The sequence below is a fragment of the Geotrypetes seraphini genome, chromosome 14, assembly GCF_902459505.1.
Source record: "Geotrypetes seraphini chromosome 14, aGeoSer1.1, whole genome shotgun sequence".
Taxonomy (NCBI): domain Eukaryota; kingdom Metazoa; phylum Chordata; class Amphibia; order Gymnophiona; family Dermophiidae; genus Geotrypetes; species Geotrypetes seraphini.
In genome coordinates this window covers 60,388,720-60,411,029 of record NC_047097.1, presented here as the reverse complement: position 1 = coordinate 60,411,029, position 22,310 = coordinate 60,388,720, and the positions used below count along the sequence as shown (strand labels likewise).

The window sequence follows — 22,310 nt, the reverse complement described above, 5'->3', positions numbered from 1 at the left end:
CAGAAACATTTTTTTCGGCCAATATGGCCCAGGGAAGCCAAAAGGTTGGACACCCCTGCTCTAAAGAGACCTCCCAGGAAAGAGACTTGGGAGTTCTGATTGACAAGTCGATAAATATATTGCGTCCACGGTGGTGGCGGCAAAAAGGGCAAACAGAATGCTAGGAATGATAAAGACGGGGATCACGAACAGATCGGAGAGGTTATCATGCCGCTGTACCGGGCCATGGTGCGCCCTCACCTGGAGTACTGCGTCCAGCACTGGTCACCGTACATGAAGAAGGACATGATACTACTCGAAAGGGGCCAGAGAAGAGTTACTAAGATGGTTAAGGGGCTGGAGGAGCTGCCGTACAGCGAAAGATTAGAGAAACTGGGCCTCTTTTCCCTCGAACAGAGGAGATTGAGAGGGGACATGATCAAAACATTCAAGGTACTGAAGGGAATAGACTTAGTAGATAAGGACAGGTTGTTCACCTTCTCCAAGAAAGGGAGAACAAGAGGGCACTCTCTAAAGTTGAAAGGGGATAGATTCTGTAAGAATGTAAGGAAGTTCTTCTTCACCCAGAGAGTGGTAGAAAACTGGAACTCTCTTCTGGAGTCTGTCATAGGGGAAAACACCCTTCAGGGATTCAAGACAAAGTTAGACAAGTTTCTGCTGAACCAGAACGTACGCAGGTAGGGCTAGTTTCAGTTAGGGCGCTGGTCTTTGACCAGAGGGCCGCTGCGTGAGCCGAATGCTGGGCACAATGGACCACTGGTCTGACCCAGTAGCGGCAATTCTTATGTTCTTAAAACAAAACATATTGCCCATAATTGGCACAAACCGAAAAAAAGACTAACAATCCATTTATTTGATTCTCAAAATGTTAAACCACAATCCAAAATAATTCCCAAAACCCTAGATTTTTCTTCTATCACAAGAATTTCTCCAGTTTTCCAGTGCATCTATTTTCTGACCAATAAACCAAAACAAACTAATTTAGTTTTTTGTTTATACAGCTGCCCAATTATCCACTAATATAATATAATTACCTTTTGAACAAATCTCAAAGCCTCCTCCAGGTTATCCAGTGCTGGACTTAAGATAAAATTATCAGCATAAAGTAAAATAAAAATGCCTAAATGTGTCAACCATTCACCCAAAGAGCTCATATACAAATTAAAAAGCAAAGGAGACATAGGTGATCCTTGAGGAACACCACAATTAGCACTCAAATTGCCCTTAGAAAACCTGAAAACCAATTCAACACCTTTCCACCCAATCCAATAGCACAGCATAGCATTATGATCTATTGAATCAAAACGCTACTGAAGCAATAATGTCCATTATCCAAAATTGATAATCTTTCTTATCTCAGAAACTAAAATGAATAAAAGAGTTTCAGTACTATGGAGCGGTTGAAAACCATGTTGTGTAGGGTGCAGGCAACCCTTAAAAGATATACGAGTATAATCAACAAACTGTTGATACATTATAAATTCCAGCAATTTTGCCTACTATGGACTACTTGCTACTGGACAATAATGCTCAACTTTATTCAAATCCCCATTCAGTGCTTTCAGAATTGGCGTCCATACAATATCAGCATGCTGACCTGGATATCAACCCTCAATTAAGACCTTGTTTACAAAACTAGTCAAAAAACACAATATTTTTGTTGGAATTGATCTTAAGAAAGACCAGTGTCCAAAATATATTAACTCAAAAGCATGATAAAACTTTTAAAATCTGTTCATCTGAGACGCAAGCAAAGGTAGTCCACTATAAATAGCGAGCAATTCCTAGTTCTTCATTATATGTACCATAATCTGGAAGTTCCTTTGGAACTTGATTAAAAAAACAAACAAAAAAACAAAAAAAAACCCATAATCTCTATATTAGATTGAAAAAAACTTCCATCTTTTCTGCAGTAGGTACAGACTTTTGCTATGGAAGTAACAGAATCCAACTTAGCTCTATAAAAATTTGAAAAAATGATCTTATTTTCCGTTTAATTCTTCTTTCATAATATTCCTTTTTCATTTCATTCAATTTAATTTTAAACTCTCTAAATTTCCCTTTCCATTCTAAAAAAAAAAAAAGTTTCTTCTTTCTTCATTTTCCACCATTTCCTCTCCAACTTTCTACATGGTCTCTTATGTTTTCCCAAAACCTCGTCAAACCAAGGAAAATGAATTAATCAGCTTTGAAACTGTGCATTTCTTTGCATTTTATTCCACAGGAGAAAATGTGTTTGTTTTCTTCAGTGCTCAACTTCTCACAGAACCTAGGTTCTTCAGTTTTCCATTTAATTTTTCTTCTTTGCATTCATTTCTAATTTGCAATCTCTTATTTTTTATTAGTGATATTTGTCTTCATGTGTAACCGCAGTGAGGGATTCAGTTAACATATAGGATACATAGTAAATGATGGCAGATAAAGACCTGAAAGATCCATCCAGTCTGTCCAACTGTACCCTCTCTTTAAATTACTGATTTTATTTAAATTGTCCTTTTTCCTAGCTATTTCTGGGCCAGAAACCCAAAGTTCTGCCCGGTATTGTGCTTAGGTTCCATCTACTTAAGTCTCCGTCAAAGCTCACTGCAGCCCATCTAAACCATCCAAGCCGTTGAATCTCTCTCTAGCCTGTCCTCAACCAAATGGCCATATACAGACACAGACCATGCAAGTCTGTCCAGTACTGGCCTTAGTTCTTCAATATATACCATTATTTTCTGATTAAAGATCCTCTGTGTCCATCCCATGTTTTTTTTTTAACTGTCACCATTTTCCTCTCCACCGCTTCCTTCGGGAGCGCATTCCAGGCATCAACCACTCTCTCTGTAAAGAATTTCCTAACTTTACTCTTGAGTCTACCACCCCTCAACCTCAAATTATGTCCTCTAGTTTTATCATTTTCCTTTCTCTGGAATAGATTTTGTTCTACATTAATACCTTTCAAGTATTTGAACATCTGAATCATATTTCCCATGTCCCTCCTTTCCTCTAGGCGCACAGGTGTCAAAGTCGGTCCTCAAGGGCCACAATCCAGTCGGGTTTTCAGGATTTCCCCAATGAATATGTATTGAAAGCAGTGCATGCAAATAGATCTCAGGCATATTCATTGGGGAAATCCTGAAAACCCGACTGGATTCCGGCCCTCGAGGAGGGACTTTGACACCCCTGAGTCTAGGGTATACATATTCAGGGCATACATATTCAGGGCTTCCAGTCTCTCCTCATACATCTTTGGTGCAAACCTCCTACCATTTTTGTCGCCTTCCTCTGGACCACTTCAAGTCTTATTTCCTTTGCTAGACATGGTCTCCAAAACTGAACACAATACTCCAAGTGGGGTCTCACTAACGACCTGTACAAGGGTATCAACACCTTCTTTCTTCTACTGGTTACGCCTCTCTCTATAAAGCCTAGCATCCTTCTGGAAACAGTCACCACCTTGTCACACTGTTTCTTTGCCTTTAGATCTTAGGACACTATCACCCCCAAGGACCCTCTCTCCATCCGAGCATATCAGCCTCTCACCTCCCAGCACATAAGGTTCCTTCTGATTTCTAATCCCCAAATGCATTACTCTGCATTTCTTTGTACTTAATTTTAGTTGCCAGATATTAGAACATTCCTCTTTTGCAGATCCCTTTTCATGTTTTCCACTATCTCCTTGGTGTCTACTCCATTACAAATCTTGGTATCATCCGCAAAAAGGCAAATCTTTCCTTCTAACTCTTCAGCAATGTCGCTCACAAAACATATTGAACAAGATCAGTCCCAGCACCAGCATCGAACCTTGAGGATGTGTGTAGGAATCTAACACTGCTTTTCTTTTCTCTCCACCCAATTGGAGGTTGTACTGATATTCTAGAATATTTGCAGTGTTCATGCCTTCATATATAGGGTGGAGGTGGAGTTTTGTGTTGTTTCACACAGTGTCTGTGACCAGGAGAGTGGACAGTTTGTCTTGAAGTCATTGATATGCCACCATAATAAAAATAATTAGAATTTTTTTGTTGAGTTGTAAAGTGAAACGTCCTATTTCTTATGAGTTCAATGTTGAGTTTTATTGGTTAGTCTATTCTATATGATTTACATTAAAATATATGTTAAAATGGCAATATATGTTAAAATGACATTAAATTATAATGGTGTTTTAGTTGGTGGCTGAATGGTTGGGGCAGGATTATCATCCGACGTGGCCACTAAATTCTCTTTTGATTGGCCAACTGGATCTGGATTTGCATTTCTCTTTCAGAAACTGACCAATGCCTTGCAGCAGCAAAGGGAGCTCAAGAGAAAGAGTGCAGTCTGCACATTCGCAGATAAGACAGCAGTAACGGATGCTGAGAAAGTGCTCGTTTATGGAAGGAATGGAACCTCTAGAGACCTAAATCTGTGGCAATGGAATTTAAGCTACAAGTGTTGGATTTTTTTCTGGTGTGGGGTCATTTTTGGGGTACAAGTCCCGATATCTGTCTGGCTCGCACTATAAAACTGGCCCCAAGATGGGGAGGCCACAGCAAAAGCTGATGCAGGATATAACCCAATCCCTTGAGCTGGCCTCAATTACAGCCGCATTGGTAGGGTTGCATGCAGAGGTGTTGGTACTAAAATCAGATACATGAATGTATCACTATGGCTATGGTAGAAAATACTTTTAAAACAGTTCCTCGAGGCTCAGGAGTTTAAAGTGCAAGCAATTATTAAACCATTAACTTCATGGAGTAAAGCGAGATGCTGTACTACCCTCCAGGCAGCAGATCTGGAAGGACACCACTTCCTGTCCAAGGGACACACCCACAACAAACAAGAGTCCTACTAAAAACAGGAAAGGCTGCACATATGCTTTCCTGTGCAAACATACAGCAGATTTAGGGGGTGGGGTGGGGAGAGGAGTGGCTGTACAGTCGACAGGAGAGATCTTTCCCCTTCCAGTGCTATGTAGGCTGTGGATGGGCTTTACCCACGGCTTGTTAGTCAGGGACAGGGTGCTGACAAAGGTGTCTCTTATGAGAGACCAAGACCACGTCAGAGAGTGCTGATGACTGTAGGCCCTCAGTACCAGAGATCGGACCTATATTTTTGCCTGATGTTTCTTTCAGCTATAATGCAGAATGATAAGTAGCAGGGGTGAAGGAGTAGCCCTGTGTGTTTCCACATTCAAATCCTGCTGTGGCTCCTATCCCTCCATTGCCCCATGCATAAATTTGATTTTAGGTCTTGCAGGGAGAAGGAAATACCTACTCAAAGTTTCAAAGTTTCAAAGTTTCAAAGTTTATTATTTTCTTGATTAATCGCTTTATCAAATTCAAAGCGATGTACATAATAAAAATTAAAAGAAAGCATATAATACATACAATACATACTTTAAATACTTACAATAGGTAATATAAACTACATTACATTGGGAAAGAGGGGTTTAAGAAATACATTTGTATAATAAAATGTACCTGAATGCCATGAACTACACCTGAAAAAAAAAAAAAAGGCATGAGCTACATCCAAATCCCTATTATATGCCTCAGATATCTACTAAACAGCACAAAAGTATATAACCCTTTGGATAATAGCCAATACTATCCTAGAAATAATAATGATGAAATCCAATTGACAATTGGCTAACACACTTAATCCCTTGGACAGAAAGTCTGAACTGGGAAGGAATAAATAAAATAGGAAAAGTTCTTTAAATCCTGGACATCAGTATGAGCCCTTAATGAATACACGAAAGATTATGGCTCGGGCGTTGTCTCATAGGTGACCAGCACCAGACCCCAGTCTAAACGAGAACTGCCCCATATATCATTTAGTCCATTGTGAAATTGTCAAACATGTGAATAAAATCACACTCCCAGGAAGAAATTTTTTTCAGACTCTTACACCAAGGGAGAAAGGTGGGAAAGGCATAATAAATACATACACTCCCTAGAAACCACCCAATAATTGATACAATATGATATAATAATATAATATAAAGTGCAAAGTGATGAATAGCAATATAAAAAATTAGATCGACAGGCCCAAGCAGCTGATGTTGGTTTTTTTTACCTTTTTACAAGCAATCTCCGCTCCTGACGAAGAGGCGAAACGGAGCTCTGTCGAGTGGTGATATTCATTGATTGGTGACATCGATCCCATGTGTGATTTTGGTATCTTGAGTGATGATATTCATCGATTGTTAACATTTATCTGATGCGTGCTTTCGGCATTTGCCGGGTATTATTCTCAGGTTCTTTTACTGCGAATGAACCTATGAAGTGAAAAGTGCTTTTTGATTGAAAGGCGCCATTAAACAAGCGGCGCTAGGGACTATATTAACTTTTGCAGTGTCATGGATATGTACTTTTTCTATTCACTTATTTACCTATTTTCTTGACTTTTCCGGACTTATGAATTACATCTTTATGAATTCTTTAGGATTTGAATAGTTGTAATTTTACCATCTGAAGAGTGTTTTTTCAATTCTTTTCCCTTTAAGTAGCTTTATGAATTATTGTCTGGAGAGTGTATTCTATACAGAACTTTTAAGTGTTTTCTTGAACTATTGTAAGAACGCATGGTTTGTTCATAGAATTAGCAATCCTTACTTTATGAATTAGGACCTAGTTTAGTTATTTATTTATTCACTCATTATCTCACTGTTGGTCAGTGGTAGAGAATGACACGGTGACAAAATTCATCACCGTTCCCGTCCCCGCGGATAACCGCGGGAAATAATCCCATGTCATTTTCTAGTGTCTATTTCAACCTCAGTCCTTCTACACCAGCATTCTTCAAAGCAAAGCTTATGGGTCAGTGGTTCTGCCCAATTATACTCTGATTCTTCCCTCTCTCCTTAAAGAATGACATGAAGATGGTTTCCCACGGTTATCCACGGGGACGGGAACGGTGATGAATTTTGTCACCGTGTCATTCTCTAGCTCAGTGGGTCTTTATTAAGATAGTCCTTTTTAGAATAACATGAATTGCACTTTATTTTATATCTCAATTTATTTTCTTTATTATTTTTTTGAACCGCACATTAGATCTAATTTTTTATATTGCTATTCATCACTTTGCACTTTATATTATATTATTTTGTATTATATCATATTGTATCAATTATTGGGTGGTTTCTAGGGAGTGTATATATTTATTATGCCTTTCCCACCTTTCTCCCTTGGTGTACGAGTCTGAAAAAAATTTCTTCCTGGGAGTGTGATTTTATTCACAATGGACTAAATGATGTATGGGGCAGTTCTCATTTAGACTGGGGTCTTGGTGCTGGTCACCTATGAGACAATCCCGAGCCATAATCTTTTGTGTATTCATTAGGGGCTCATACTGATGTCCAGGATTTAAAGAACTTTTTCTATTTTATTTATTCCTTCCCAGTTCAGACTTTCTGTCCAAGGGATTAAGTGTGTTAGCCAATTGTCAATTGGATTTCATCAGATATCTACTAACACCAGATCCTTCCCCGAGCTCTGTGTCACAACGAAGATTTAAATTAGCTCTAAATTTAATTCCAGATCTCATTGATTTGTAAGAATAGAAAATCTGCCAGACCGTAGGGCGGCGACACTCCAGACCTTGTGAAGCAGAAAGCCGACAAGCCATCCATCCACTAGAAAACAGATGCTAGCTGTAACCTGGAGTGACGTGTGCCATTCTTGGCAGCCTGGGTTTAAACTTACGGTACATCATGATTTAAAATCATAAGAAGATGATTTTGTGTTAATAAAAGTAAAATTATAAAATACCTAGCTTTTTTTTTTTTTTTTTTTTTTTAAAAAGCTGCATTAAAAAAAAGAAAGCCTCACAAAAAACAAAGATGAGAATTCAGGTAGTAACTTTAGAAACCTATCTAAAAGCTAGGGCCAAACAAGACAAGAAAAATAATAGTACGAAATATTTTTTACCGAGATGAAGAAGCTAAATAAAACTACGTCAAATCCTGTATATCTTCTGGGCACTGTTTGCCTTTTGTCCGCATGCTTGTCTTATTAAATACAGAAAAACCCACTGAAATATCCCCTTTGGGATACCTTTTATAACCTGCTTTTATAACCTTCCTTCTAGACTATAGTAGAATTGGAAACATTCCTCAGAAATGCCGAACCCGTTCCCCGTTCTGTTGCATGCTTTTTAAAAAAACTTTTCCATTCCTCTTCTCTGTCCCTTAAAACTTTTAGTTGGATTTTTCATCCTTGCCCACATCTACTCTCGTCCCACACAACCTCAAACTCATTGCCTACTTGACCCCCCCCCCCCGCCCTGAATATGGAAACCACAACACTTGTCATCACAAATCTCTCATCCCTTTGACATTAGTTCTACCATAGAGAATCAACTTTAAAAAGTCAAAGTTCCATAAGAATCAGCAATTTAAAAACAATGAAATGAGATTTTTAGAATCATAGCACACAAAAGAATTTATGCCACCACCCCCTCCTACATCCCTACCCGCACCCTCCGCTCAGAAACGGAGATACGCCTATGCATTCCTCCTGGAAGGTCCCTCTTCTCAGAAACCGCCCGCAAACGCTCCTACAGCCACTTCATTCCCCAACTCTGGAACCAACTATCACCTCAACTCAGACTACAGAACTCACTAATGACGGAAAATGGTAAAGACCCTCCTCTTCAACTAAAGGCCACCCTCAGTCTACACCCAACCCCCCTTAAACCCCACTTCTACCCTTCTTTCTCCATTCTAATCTTCTGCCTAAATTTCTGTATAGTCCACTCTCAGCCTATACTCAAATAACTTGTATCTAAACTAAACTACTGTTCTTAATTTGCTGTATAGTCCCTATATTTACACTCCTGCGCAGTCTCGTATGTCCAAGTATTTAAATCTACTGTATAAGCTTGTATGTCCAATTCACTCCATTGTGAATGTTTACTTGTAAACCGTTCTGAGCTACTGGGAGGACAGGATAAAAATCTAAATAAATAAATAAATATTCTAAACTTTTCTTAAAATGTTTTCTTATACAAATGAACTTATGGAAGTTAACAGATCTCATCAGGCCTTGCATGTGGGGGTCTCTGTGAAGGTGAAAAGATAAAGATCAGTGAATGGAAAATGCCTTTGCAGTACGAAGGAGAGGGATGTGCGTTTTCCAGTGGGTCAATGAGGTTTTCAGTTTGTAGCTAACACACTGAAAGGGAGGAACAGGAGGTCCTTTTCCCTAAGAGCAAAGGGGGGGGGGGGTAAGATTATATAAAAGACAATGTAAGAGGAAGTTCAAGGCTTTTGGTGATCCTATACTCCTGCCAAAGTCCTTGCATCAAGGTCAGGGAGATTCCTGTCATACCTAGGGGGGGGGGCAGACATTGGATTTGACAAGAAAAAAAAACTAGAAAATTTAAAAGGAGACTAAGCCGCTCTCAGATTTGGTTGATCCTAATTTCCCCTGCCAAGTCTGAGTAAAAGAAGGAGACTCTCTGCTGGCTGGGGAGTTGGGATACAGAAGAGACACTTATTAGAGAATGACACGGTGACAAAATTTATCACCGTTCCCGTCCCCGCGGATAACCGTGGGAAATAATCCCATGTCATTTTCTAGTGTCTATTTCAACCTCGGTCCTTCTACACCAGCATTCTTCAAAGCAAAGCTTGCGGGTCAGTGGTTGTGGCCATTCATACTCTGATTCTTATGGGAGCCAAGGATAATGAAGCCATTGTGACATCACTGATGTGTTTGGCTCTTAGGCACTGGTGGAATGAGGCATTATGACATCACAATATCTGCTCTGGATACCAGAGACTGTCATTTTCTAGTGTCTATTTCAACCTCAGTCCTTCTACACCAGCATTCTTCAAAGCAAAGCTTGAGGATCAGTGGTTGTGGCCATTCATACTCTGATTCTTATGTGAGCCAAGGATAATGAAGCCATTGTGACATCACTGATGTGATTGGCTCTTAGGCACTGGTGGAATGAGGCATTATGACATCACAATATCTGCTCTGGAATGTTGCTGCTCAATCTCAGCATTCTTCAAAGCAAAGCTTGCGGGTCAGTGGTTGTGGCCATTCATACTCTGATTCTTCCCTCTCTCCTTAAAGAATGACATGAAGATGGTTTCCCACGGTTATCCGCGGTGACGGGAACGGTGATGAATTTTGTCACCGTGTCATTCTCTATGAAAGATGAAATTATGTGAATATGTAAATAGTTGATTATTAACTTGCTTGTAGGTAGAAACAAACTGTTCAATTCATTCCTGCTTGATCTTCATCCCAAGGGACAGGGGGAGACAGAGTGATTGGAACACCAAGATCTGCATGTCCTCTGGTCTACTGAACCTGTCCAACCCCAGCCTACACCCAAGCTCTGGAGGAACTTTGAGAAGCTGTGAAAGTGACCAAGACCGAGTTTGATTTTAACTTTTTTTTATGTCTCTGATGTGGGGGGGGCGGGTGAATCCCCCGACCCCGAAGAGCAGGCCGCAGCCTGACACATGGCACGGGCAGGTGGGACGCCAGGGCTACATACATATCTGTAAAACGGCCTCTCAAAAATTTGCAGAAATCACGATTAAATGGCAGCCATGTCTATTCCGTCCTGCTCAGAACATGACTGAAGCACATTTGTAGGTGCAGTTTTAACATATGCCTACGAATTTAGTGACTGCCCGTGTTCTATGCCTTTGACCCAAGCCTTTAGGAGAGTCCTAATGGCATTCATCTTCTTTATACACATGAAAAAGACATAGGATAATTTTACAAGGGGAGGAAAAGGGTAAGATATTTTGGATTTAGCTCAGGGCAAGTTGAATTCAGGTACACTAGATAATCCACGTCCTCAGAGAAGAGCTGCAGTAGAATTTGAACCTTGTCTTCCCTACACGTGTGCTGCCCCAAACTTATTCCTATTCTTCTCCTTCCATCCTCAGCCAAACAAGCAAACTACATTGCCCCTCCAACCCCATTCCCACCCCTCTACTTGACTCCATCTCACAATGTTATCCCCCTATCTGTCATATCCTCAACCTATCCATTTCCACTGCAACTGTTCCAGAGGCCTTCAAACATGCAGTGGTTAAGCAGCTTCACACACAGAAAAAAAAAAAAACAACAACCCTCACTGGACCCTACCTTCCACCTCGCTGCCCTGTATGAATGGAATAGACTACCTGGGGCCAAGTGTCATGCTCCTTCCCTTGTGCAAAAGTAGACTGACAGCCCACCTTTTCAGGCTTTAACCCTCTCCCTCTGCTAATCACCCTTAGCCAGCAGGTTAACCATTCCCTGCTAACTGCAACCCTGCCCCGGCATCCTGTTGATCCGCCTTGATTGATTAGATTGTGAGCTCGCTCCAGCAAGGACCGCCTCCTTCGTGATTAAGTATAGCGCTGCATACATCTGGTAGCACTATAATAATTAGCAGTAGCAGTATGTGGCGTACAGTAAGTTGAATTCAGACATACTGGATAGCCCCCTGTCCTCAGAGAAGCGCTGCAGTGGAATCTGAACCCTGTATTTCCTAGTTCTCAACCTGCAGTTTTAGCCATTACACTACTTCTTCATGCCTTTTATGGGGATAAAACAGGGTTTATGATGAGAAATTCTTCATAAAATCAAAAGGCTAGAAACAACCAACTAGATTGCTGTTTTCAAAGTTTCATTTTTCTTATGCAGAGCAGCCCCAGACCAGGCTTTCTTCTGCCATAATGAGCTGACAGGAGGCAAGCATAACAATATACATATGTCTGTATAAATCACTATTACCAGTCGTGTTGTGCAACAGGGGCTGGTAATTATAGGGTTAAATGCTAACCCTCTGAGCCCTTGAGAGTCACCAACAAATCAGGTCTTCTGAGGATCCCTAATAAATACACATGAAAGTGATTTGTACACCTGCTACGCCCACTGTATGCAACTCTCTCATAGTTTCAAGTTTATTAAAATGTTATTATACCGCCAAATCGGACTTCAAGGCGGTGTATATATTCATCAGGGAAATCCTGAAAACCCGACCTACTGGTGGGCCCGCGAGGACTGAGAATAAAGACCAAGGGCACAGAGCAATATTGTATGCAAGTCTCTGAGACTGTAAGGCAGTGTCTTGCAAGCTTTCCAGCCAGTGGCACACGAAATCCAGTGCCCCAGCCGGAAGGCACCCAGAAGTGCGCGGAGGCCCATCTGGCCGCGACCCGCTTCGGTGGAGGGATCCAGGAGGTGTGGGAAGAGGAGGAGAGACGCCGGCCAGGAGGAGAGTCATCGCGCCAGCTGACTGCCTACAGGGACGTGCCTCTTGCCGCGAGAGGCATGTCCTGTAGGCAGTCAGCCGGTGAGGATGACTCTCCTCCTTGCCAGTGTGTCGTGGCACACCTGAAATCTCAGGAGGAACACTAGTGTTTGCAATACACTGCTGCAAGGCATTCTTACATCATAAGAGATGTTATGCACCAGGTCTGTGGCGTCAGTAGATAAATCCTTCGACTCAGACTCCTCAGTTTCTGGTGCCCATGACTCCGACTTCAACTCAGACTCCACAGCCCTGGCATGCGCACTGAACCTCATCATACTTAAGAACTTGTCTTTCTTCACACTATTTTATACAGCTCCTTTCCGCTTAGGCTGTAATCCTGTCCGTAGGCCATGGCAATTAACATTATCACCTGTGAAATCAAATGACAGCCAGCCTCCACTTCAAAAATATATTTTTCCTCAGCAGCCTTCACTTCCTACGACGACGGCTTTACTTTTAAATATCTTCACCACAGCGACAATCCTCTGGCTGGGAGGCACATACTCCATTTCCCTCCTCAACCTAGCAAAAGGGTGCCATGAAGCACCATCACCGAAGTGCAATCAAGACCACTACTCCTTTTTCTCCTGAGGGGCAAGGATTAGTGGGGGCTGTATGTCAGTTCCAGAGTGGATTGGCTTCAGAATAAATCTATTACTATAGCAGCATTAGGAAAATGATTCTTCACACGCTGTCTCCCTTATCTGTCAAAACACGACAGGTAGGTACAGCACTCTGGTCAATGGGCTCAGATGCAAAATGAAAGAACTACCCAATCACATTCCCCTGAAACACTCAACTGCACAAGAAACAGGGAAATTAGTGTCTTGCCATTTGCTCATATAGAAGCAAGATAAAGTGAGATATTATGCCATCGGTGCTATCACTAGCTGTTAAAATGGCTCCCTCCAGCTCAGCAGGACTGCTCTGTGCAAAGCTACTCAAATGTGCTTACAGAACCAAGGTATATGATTAATACCAAGTAACACAATTTCTCCCCTTTAGAAAAAAAAAAATCCTACACTCCTCTATCCACTATTTCAATGGCAAATTCCAAGTGTCATCTTCCTGCCCCTGGTCGCTAAATCAAGAATTAAGGAGCATGTCTCACCCCAGTACCTCTAAGCACAGAGCCACACTGGTCTCACTTTCCGAGCAAACCCAACATCGCTAAGACAACAGTGCAGGCTCGGATCATGTCAATTCATCATCGTGCCTATGCTGTCACAAAGCCCACGGCTTCAGAAGTACAGACTGGTATTATACCAGGATTCTGCCTCCCCCCCCCCCCTGGAATCAGCAACAATGGCTGTGCTCTCCTCCCCTCCCCATTTGTATGCAAGGGGTGGGGGGTCGATGTAAATATACAATCGTGATAAAAAGTCAGAAATGCTACACCAGGGCATCCGAGAAAGGTTAGTCATTTCTATTGCTGGGGCTGAACCCGATGGGCTCCAGTAGCCAATCGATTTCCGCCTGAAAAGCAACAGAGCACGAAGGGATTTACCTTTGACCCATTGCCATGCACTGGAAAGGAAAACAGAAATAAGAAAATAAAAGCTGAATACTGTAAAGAGAATGAGGAAAAAAGGTGCGTGTGAACAGGAAAATAACAAGAGGAAAAGGATGAAAAAAAAAGAGCTAAGAGCACAAATGAACAGAGAGAGAAAAAAAAAAAAAAAAAAAGAGTGAGTGAAAAAGTAAAGAGGAAGAAAATTTAGGTGCGCTAGCGTTTTTTGCACATGCACAAAATTACCGCGCGGCACGCTTCTAGAATAACGCCAGCTCAATGCTGGCATTAAGGTCTAGCGCGCGCTATTCCGCGTGTTAAGGCCCTAACGCACCTTAGTAAAAGGAGCCCTAGAAGTATGATCTGCAGTATGGATGAAAACATTTTTCCCTATAATAAGAGGGAAATACTCGAGTACCTGACTGTAAACCACTCAATATACCTTGTCCAAATGGTATATCAAATCCCAATCCCTTCCTTTGGTTAAAAAAAAAATAAAAAAAAAGTGTATAATTTTAGTTCTTCCTGAATTGTGGACTGTTGGAATAGAGTAGAATAATTTGCCTTTTTAAAAATAGTTCCTTATACTGTAATTACTTTTTGCTTATTTTTTTGTCTTAAGTTTATTTTTTTAGGAAACTTCAATTTAAAAAAAAAAAAATCTGAAATTGAACCAATTTTGCCAAAAACTGCCTACACCAAACCCATTTGGCAACGGCTCAGGGGTGATGTGAAAGAGGTCTATAAAATACTGAGTGGAGTGGAAAGGTTTAGATGCGAATCGCTTGTTTACTCTTTCCAAAAATGCTAGGACTAAGTGGCAAGCGATGAAGCTACTTAGCAGATGATTTAAAACAAACCAGAGAACATATTTCTTCACGCAACGTGTAGTTAAACTCTAGATTAGAATTCATTTCCGGAGAATGTAGTGAATTCAGTTAGCTTAGCAGGGTTTTAAAAAGGTCCAGGGCCACTGCTGCTTCTGGACAGGCGCTCTCCTGCACCAAATCAAACTCTGTCAATGAAACTTCCATCCTGAGACAATATTAGCATGGAATTGGACTTTCCATCCTTCCAGTCTGTCAAACTGAACCTCCTGGTCCAAGTCTGTGTCCTCGGCTGGCCGGGATGCCTGCTGAAGGGGGAGCTCCCTTGCACTGCAAACAGACGCCGAGGACCCTCAGCAATTCAAATAGGCATTCCACATCAGGTTCACAAGATCCAGGATGAAGCCTTGTACTAGGGGTCTCGGGGACCCAGGCAAGGATGCCCCAACAGTCCTCCAAGGCTCCACGGCCCCCATGCATCTGTGCTTGGCCAATGCACCTTCGGAGGGATCTGGAAAGGGATTCATCCCCTGGGAACTCACCTCACGCAGATCTCTAGCCCTGGAGGACTCAGAGGAGGGGAGCCCGAGGCTTCCGCTCCTCCTCCATGCACTCTGTTGCACATGAGACATGAGCACTCCTCAGCTGGCCGTCCATTGCAAACCTGCCATAATAAAGAGGTAAATAGGTCCGAGGAGTCCATCCCTGTTGATTTTTTTAGCAAAAATGAAAGGGTTTAGAGGCAAATGGAGGCTTTAGAAAAAAAGACTGTGTAAAATCCAAGATGGTTACCACCAGGAAAATCACACCAAAAACAGCCCATGGAGACCTCCCAGATGCACAAAAAAACACAGGGGAAGGAATACAGGGATAGGCTCTGGTTGCAGAAACCTTCAAAACAGAGTTCTGAAAACTCCCTCACCCCCCCCCCCCCCCCCGATTTTCCCCATAGGCTATAATAGTGCAACTAGAGAAGAGATCTGCCTCACAGATTCACTAAACGAACCTGGTCTTCGGGCTGCCAGTCAAAGTGAGGTCAGACTTAGCCTCAATCCCTGGGAAATCTCAATGCATGGGGGGGGGGGGGGCGCGGAGGGGGATGTCTATGTATCCAGCCTACTAGTAATCTTGGCCGAGCCAAGGAGGAGTCCAAACAGCCTGCACTCGAGCTCCTGACTAAATCAAGGATGCAAGCAACTAAGCAGGTGACATCTCCTGGTTTCATCAAATACAAATAAGATTGGATGGTTCCATGGCACCAGTTTGCAAGAAATTGATGGGTCAGATTAGACTCTCAGATGATTTTTGAAGAGCAGATTGCAACTCGCGTCTTGGATATCTGAAGATACATCAGTTACTGCAGATGGGCCTTTATCTGCCATCATGTTCCTATGTTTCTAAGCTACGCCCATACCTGCCTGAAACCTATTTAAGACTGGTTGCGAATGCCCTGCCTCTAGCATTGCCGGATTATCATCATTCGGTATGTGTAGGTTTTTCACAAAAAAGATCTACAGAGGCGGCAATTGATGAAGAATACAACATGCAGATTGCAAAAAAAGGGGGGGTTACGAATAAAGTGATCATGTTTCACTGAACCTGAACTGCATTGGCTGCCACTTAAATGTAATCAATGCTGTGGCTTTTAGGAGGAACTCTTCTATTTACAGTGTATATATGAAACTGTTACAAGTTTATGCATTAGTGTGTGCGCCCTTGGCTCTTCTCAAGAAAACAGATCACCTTAATCCTCCCAAGAATGTCATTCATCTGCGTAAGACTCAGAATCGTGCCTTCCCGGTGCTCACATCAAAACTGTGGCGTGCCCTGCCTTGTGATTTGAGGTGGATGGAGTAGTCCGGTGGTTAGAGTGCCAGGCTGACAACCAGGGAAGCCTAGTTCAAATTCTACTATGGCTTTCCTGGTGACTTTGGGCAAGTCTCCTGACCCCTCTATTGCCTCAGGTACAAACTTAGGTTGAAAGTTCTCCATGCGCAGAGCCACGCCTAGTGTACCTGAATAAAACGCATCTTGAGCTGCCACTGAAAAAGATGCGAGCTAAACCTAAATTATAATACGTTGCTTGTCTTTTCAGAAGCAGGTTAATGTATAAACAGGGCTTGGCGCAGTGGTTAAAGTTACAGCCTCAGCACCCTGAGGTTGTGGGTTCAAGCTCCTGTGACCCTGGGCAAGTCACTTAATCCCCCCATTGCCCCAGGTACATTAGATAAGTTGTAAGTCCACCAGGACAGACAGGGAAAAATGCTAGCGCACCAAGCCATTGTGACATCACCAATGAGGCTGGTTCTTAGGCATTGGTGGAATGAAGCATTATGACATCATAATAGGAGGGGCCACTGAAAAGTTCTAAGACTAAACAAGCAGAGAATGGGGAGAGTTGGCACAGTGGTTAAAGCTACAGCCTCAGCGCCCTGAGGTTGTGGGTTCAAACCCCTGCCGCTCCTGTGACCCTGGGCAATTCACTTAATCCCCCCATTGCCCGAGGCACATTAGATAAATTGTGAGTCCACCAGGCCAGGTAAGGGTGTTCTTCACAATGAGTCCCCAGATAGTGTCATTTGCTAAGTGTGACAAATAAATGAAAGGTGCATAAGGTATGCTAGAAACATTTAAATACTTTTGGGGCACAGGAGGTAGAATATTCTCAACGGGTATTGCTAATGCATTTCTAATGGAAAATATTTTCTAAAATTAAGGGTCAAGAGTGCGAGGAGGGGCAAGACTCAGGGGTAACAGAAATAAATATTTCCTCCTGGAAAAGGAAGGGGATACACAGAATGCCCCCCCCCAATGGGGGAAAGAATAGTGTCAAGAAGACATGAGGTAAGCCCAGAGAGGCTCTGAGGGAGGGGAACAGATAAGTAATTTGGCGGGAGATAAGGATGGGCCTTAACGCTTTGTCTTATTTATTTATTCATTCATTCAATTTTCTATACAGTTTCTCCCAGGGAAGCTCAGAACGGTTTACATGGATTTAAGTGACTTGCCCCTGGTCACAGGGAGCAGCTTGGGTTTGAACCCACAACCTCAGGGTGCCGAGGCTGTAGCTTTAACCACTGTGCTACACTCTCCCCCACAATGCCGGTTTCTACACACTGCCAAAAGGAGGACCATGGTTTGATTCCTAGACTGGCTAGGAATAATGCAGAGGCAGAATTTCCAGCTACACAAAAGCAACACCTACTAATCGGATTTAGGATCTATTATTTAATTTTTTTTAAAATACATATACCCTTGCCTTTTCATGCCTTGGAGCGTAAAAAGCAGTTTACATAATTGTAACAGGAGTTGAGGCATGTGGTTCTTCACCTCCCCCCCCAAAATAAATAATTATCACTTTGAGGACTAGCTAAGTGGCAAGTCACTTAATCCCTCCATAGCCCCAGGTACAGTAGATAGATTGTGAGCCCGCTGGGACAGACAGGGAAAACCGTTCTGAGCTCCCCCGGGAGAACAGTATAGAAAATAAAATAAATAAAAAATAAAATAAAGGGAAATATCCCCATTAGCTGCAAATGAAGGTTCGATGTACCACAACCAGCTCTGGTTACGACTGAGCTGGAAGCCCAAAAGAGCAGTAAAAATATTCTGGGGCTAGCCCCCAATTCCAAAAACACATCTGTGCCCACCACTGATAACCATACAGAGAAAGCATTAGAATATGGGCATTTCATATCCTTCAGGGCAGTGACTAGATTGTAAGGCATGGAGCTCGTCCTAACTCCCCTCTCAAGTGGGCTGATCCCACTGAAGCCCCCCTGGCAGAGGATAGCTTGCTTTGAGAGACTCGCCTGCTCCCGCAATGGTTGGAGCTTGGGAGTCATTCTTGCTTTATCTGGTTCAATCTTCAACTAACACTGACTGAGCGGACCGTTACCGTCGGGGATAAAGCCGCTGCTTAAAAGGCTTGGGACATGCAAGATCAATCTTCCTACCTGTGGGCTCATTAGAGAATGCTACAGGAAACCAGAGGTGGCCTGTGGGGAGAGCTCGGGCTCAGTTGAATGGAAGGAAGCATGAATCCGTCACATGCTGCTACATTTATACAACCCAGATTGCATCAGTGCTGAAGAGAGCTCCCTTCAACACATCCTCATGTCTTTTTGGAAAAGGGGTTTCTCAATTTCTAGACAATTTTAGATCTGAGAGACAAAACAATTTCTAGTATTCAAAGAATTATCGGCAGGCAGCACGTTCCACCTGCTAAGCAGCTTCCCCTGCAGCTACAGAAGCTACTTTTGGCCATGATTTTTCTAGAGAAGGTGCCATTTTAGGTATCTGTTCTACCTTTTTTTTTTTTTTTTAAATTAAACTCTATCCTTCTCTCCATTTTTTCGGGATCTAATTTTTGACCCATGAGAAGAGCTCCTAAACCAATCCTGTCTGCAAAAGCCAGCAGACAACTTGTTTCTCCAACTGCACATCATGATGCTTGAACATGCTACCATTCCTCCACAAGGACTTAGGGTGTCCTTTTATTAAAGGTGCGCTAACCGATTTAGCGCACGCTAAATGCTAAGATACCCCATAGGAATATAATGGATGTCTTAGCATTTAAGCTCTGGAACGCGTTGCCAGAGGATGTGGTAAGAACGGATAGCGTAGCTGGTTTTAAGAAAGGTTTGGACAAGTTCCTGGAGGAAAAGTCCATAGTCTGTTATTGAGAAAGACATGGGGGAAGCCACTGCTTTCTTTATATTGGTAGCCTGGAACATTGCTATATCTTGGGTTTTGGCCAAGTACTAGGGACCTGGATTGGCCATCGTGAGAACAGACTATTGTGCTTGATGGACCATTGGTCTGACCCAGGAAGGTTATTCTTATGTTCTTTAATTTGTAAAGCATTTATGGCCTGGCTTTATAAACCCCTTTGAACCTACCTGTTTTAAGTTATTCGGATTTATGAATCTGGCAGAAAAATAGAACTGTAGGACCCAACAGTCCTCTGTCTAGAATACATTACAGTTAAAGTAGGATGGGCCAGGCCACAGTTTCTATTGTCTGTTTCTACATAACATATTTACTTAGGCATGCCCACAATTTATTGCACGTACAATGGAAATTGCATTGGGCTCTGATTAATTTTAGATTTATTTCTAAGGACGTTTCCACAAACTGAACATGAACTTGCATCAAACTTCCATAGAAATGTGTCTCTTGAATGATTAGCTTGGTTTCATCACTTCTGTTACAGATGAACAGTGGCAGCTACTTTCTTGCAGGAATGTGTATTAAACTATTGGGCATATGGATTCAATACATAACTAAGGGTACCCTAGTGAAAGGAGGGGGGGAAGAGAGGGGCTGTGCTACAAAATCCACCCTAAACTACAATTTGTGGGGCATCAGTAAGGTGATGGAATCAGTGCCCCAGGATTTTGCTCCTATTTCCCCGATCTTGATTATTTTAATTGAGCCCAACAATTTAAAATGTATATACTGCTAATACTGACAAACTGCATTAGGGCCTCTAATCCTGAGGACAGTTTATCAAAATTTAGGGCTTTATTTCTATATAAAATACAGGCCTCCCCCCAAATGCTATCTCAGTGCAAAACTTTAAAGTTGTGGGAGGGTGGCAGAAAGACAGACAAGTGTACAAAGAAATCATAGTGGCAAATACAGTACCCGCTTGTCAGAACAGGCGGTATAGTAAATTCACAATATAATGCCCCTCTCTAGCACATTTCCGAGGGGACCAAGCTTAAAAGACAGCACTGCCTCAGGATCTGAGAATGATGAACTCCAACAGCCAATTCAGAAGTGTCAGGTGTGAAAACCTCCAGTGCAACACACGGAGACCCAGGTGATTTCTACATATAGGACACTACCTAAATCAGGGATCTCAAAGTCCTTCCTTGAGGGCCGCAATCCAGTCGGGTTTTCAGGATTTCCCCAATGAATATGCATTGAAAGCAGTGCATGCACATAGATCTCATGCATATTCATTAGGGAAATCCTGAAAACCTGACTGGATTGCGGCCCTCAAGGAAGGACTTTGAGACCCTTGAACCATCCAGGAGCAGCAGATGCCTTTCAAGTCTGTATTCTGAATATAAATGTATTCCCTGGACAATTTGAAATTCAATAACATTGAATTATACATGTGCATAACACACCAAGGAAATCTATAGATACATCCAACCCAATGGCAGAGTTGAAGTTAAATCTGATGTACAAGTATTTTACTGTAATATATTATTATGTATTTATTGCATTTCTTCAATAAAATGTTATAAATTAAAATTTTTTTAAAAATCTGATGTCCATCTTAAATAAAATCAAAGATTGTATATAGAACATGGCAACAAGCATATTATTAATATACACGTTTGTGTGGCTGTATATTTATAAACTTGTGGAGAAGTATTCTTTAAAATAAATGTGAGGTGGGTTTCCTGAAATAAGTGTGTGCATCTATCTATACACCCCCATTAATGTAAATATGAGGGGGGGGGGTCTCTAACTAAAAAAATCTTCATTCTCCTCCCCCAGCCCCTTGAAACTTATTTCTTGCAGTTTGACAGCCAGGGACATCGACACACGGAAGAAAAAAGGAGGAAGGACTCCGTCTGGGGGGTGGGTTTAGCAGCAGGAACTACAGCAGAACCGCATTTTGCGATTACGAAAAGCCTCAGAAACGTCCCAAAATACACAACCCACACGCACAGGAGACGATGACCCCCCCTCCCCCTTCCCTCGCATGTCTGGGCTGCTCTTGCGAGAGAGAGCCCGCAGCGCGCGCGCAGCCCCGGGCTCGAGGGCGGGCGCGAGACGGCTCACCTGGGCTCGGGCGGGACGATCTTCTTGCTCGCCCTCGCCGCCGGGGTCGACTTGCTCTTCTCCATGGCCATGAGATAGCTCACGTCGGCCAGCACTGCCTCCAGGTCCGCCATCTTGCCTCGACGGCCGGGCTTCCTGCCGCTACTGCAAATGGGAATTAAGCCGCCGCCGCCGCCGCTGCCCCCCCTCTCGTGGCTTCGCTTTCACGTTGAGATCCGCATGGAGGGAGGGAGAGGCGGCTTTGCTTTCACCCCTTCGGAGAGGGGGGGGGCGTCCTCCCCCTCCACGTTATTTCTGGAAACGCTGAGCAACGGGAGGTGAGGGGGGGGGGGCTCTTGCTTCGCACCCCGTCTTTGAGATTGGAGGGGTGGGGGTGGGGAACGGGCTGGAATGTGAGACAGGTGCAAGGGGAAATGAGGGGGGGGGAAGGAAAGGCTCCCCTCCGAGAGCCCCTGGCTCCTTTCCCTGCAGGCTCCGAGTGCGGCGGCCAGTGTGAAGGCGGGAGGGGAGCAGCTCTCTGTTTTTGCCCCCTCCCTCTCTTCCTCTCGCGCTTCACACGGTGTCAGCTCGAGACAAGCCCACAGGCTCTGCCTTAAAGGGCCCGCGTCGCTGGCGCGAGGAGGGTGGGGGGGGGACGGGACACGGCGCCCCCTGCCGGCTGACTCTAGCAGACGCTTCGGACCCTGGGGAACTCGGCCGCCGCCAGGCGAGATCCGCAGTAGCGGCGGCCAGGAATCCTCCTTCCCGCGGTCTTTGACATCCTCGTTGGGAGGGGGCGGCGGGGCGGGAGGGACCGATGGGGGAGGGTTGGAAAAAGGAGGGACGGGTGGGAAGGAGGACAGACTGGCGAATAAAGGAAGGGGGTTTGACAGAGAGAGGGGAGGGGGGGGGAACTGTAGGTCACGGGTGTCAAAGTCCCTCCTCGAGGACCG

At 43.3% G+C, this 22,310-nt stretch overlaps 1 protein-coding gene across 2 annotated transcripts in view; it reads right to left on the bottom strand.

Annotated features, from left to right (window-relative positions):
• Window positions 1–22,056, bottom strand: part of GRK2 (G protein-coupled receptor kinase 2) — an 86,544-nt gene extending 64,488 nt beyond the window's left edge. The window contains exon 1 of one of the 2 annotated variants that reach the window (XM_033920070.1): window positions 21,379–22,056. In XM_033920070.1, the coding sequence (XP_033775961.1) occupies window positions 21,379–21,491 (113 nt within the window). In that variant the 5' untranslated portion in view covers window positions 21,492–22,056. The remainder of the gene's footprint in view (window positions 1–21,378) is intronic. The other variant, XM_033920069.1, reaches the window with a different exon arrangement.
• Window positions 22,057–22,310: the final 254 nt, after the last annotated feature.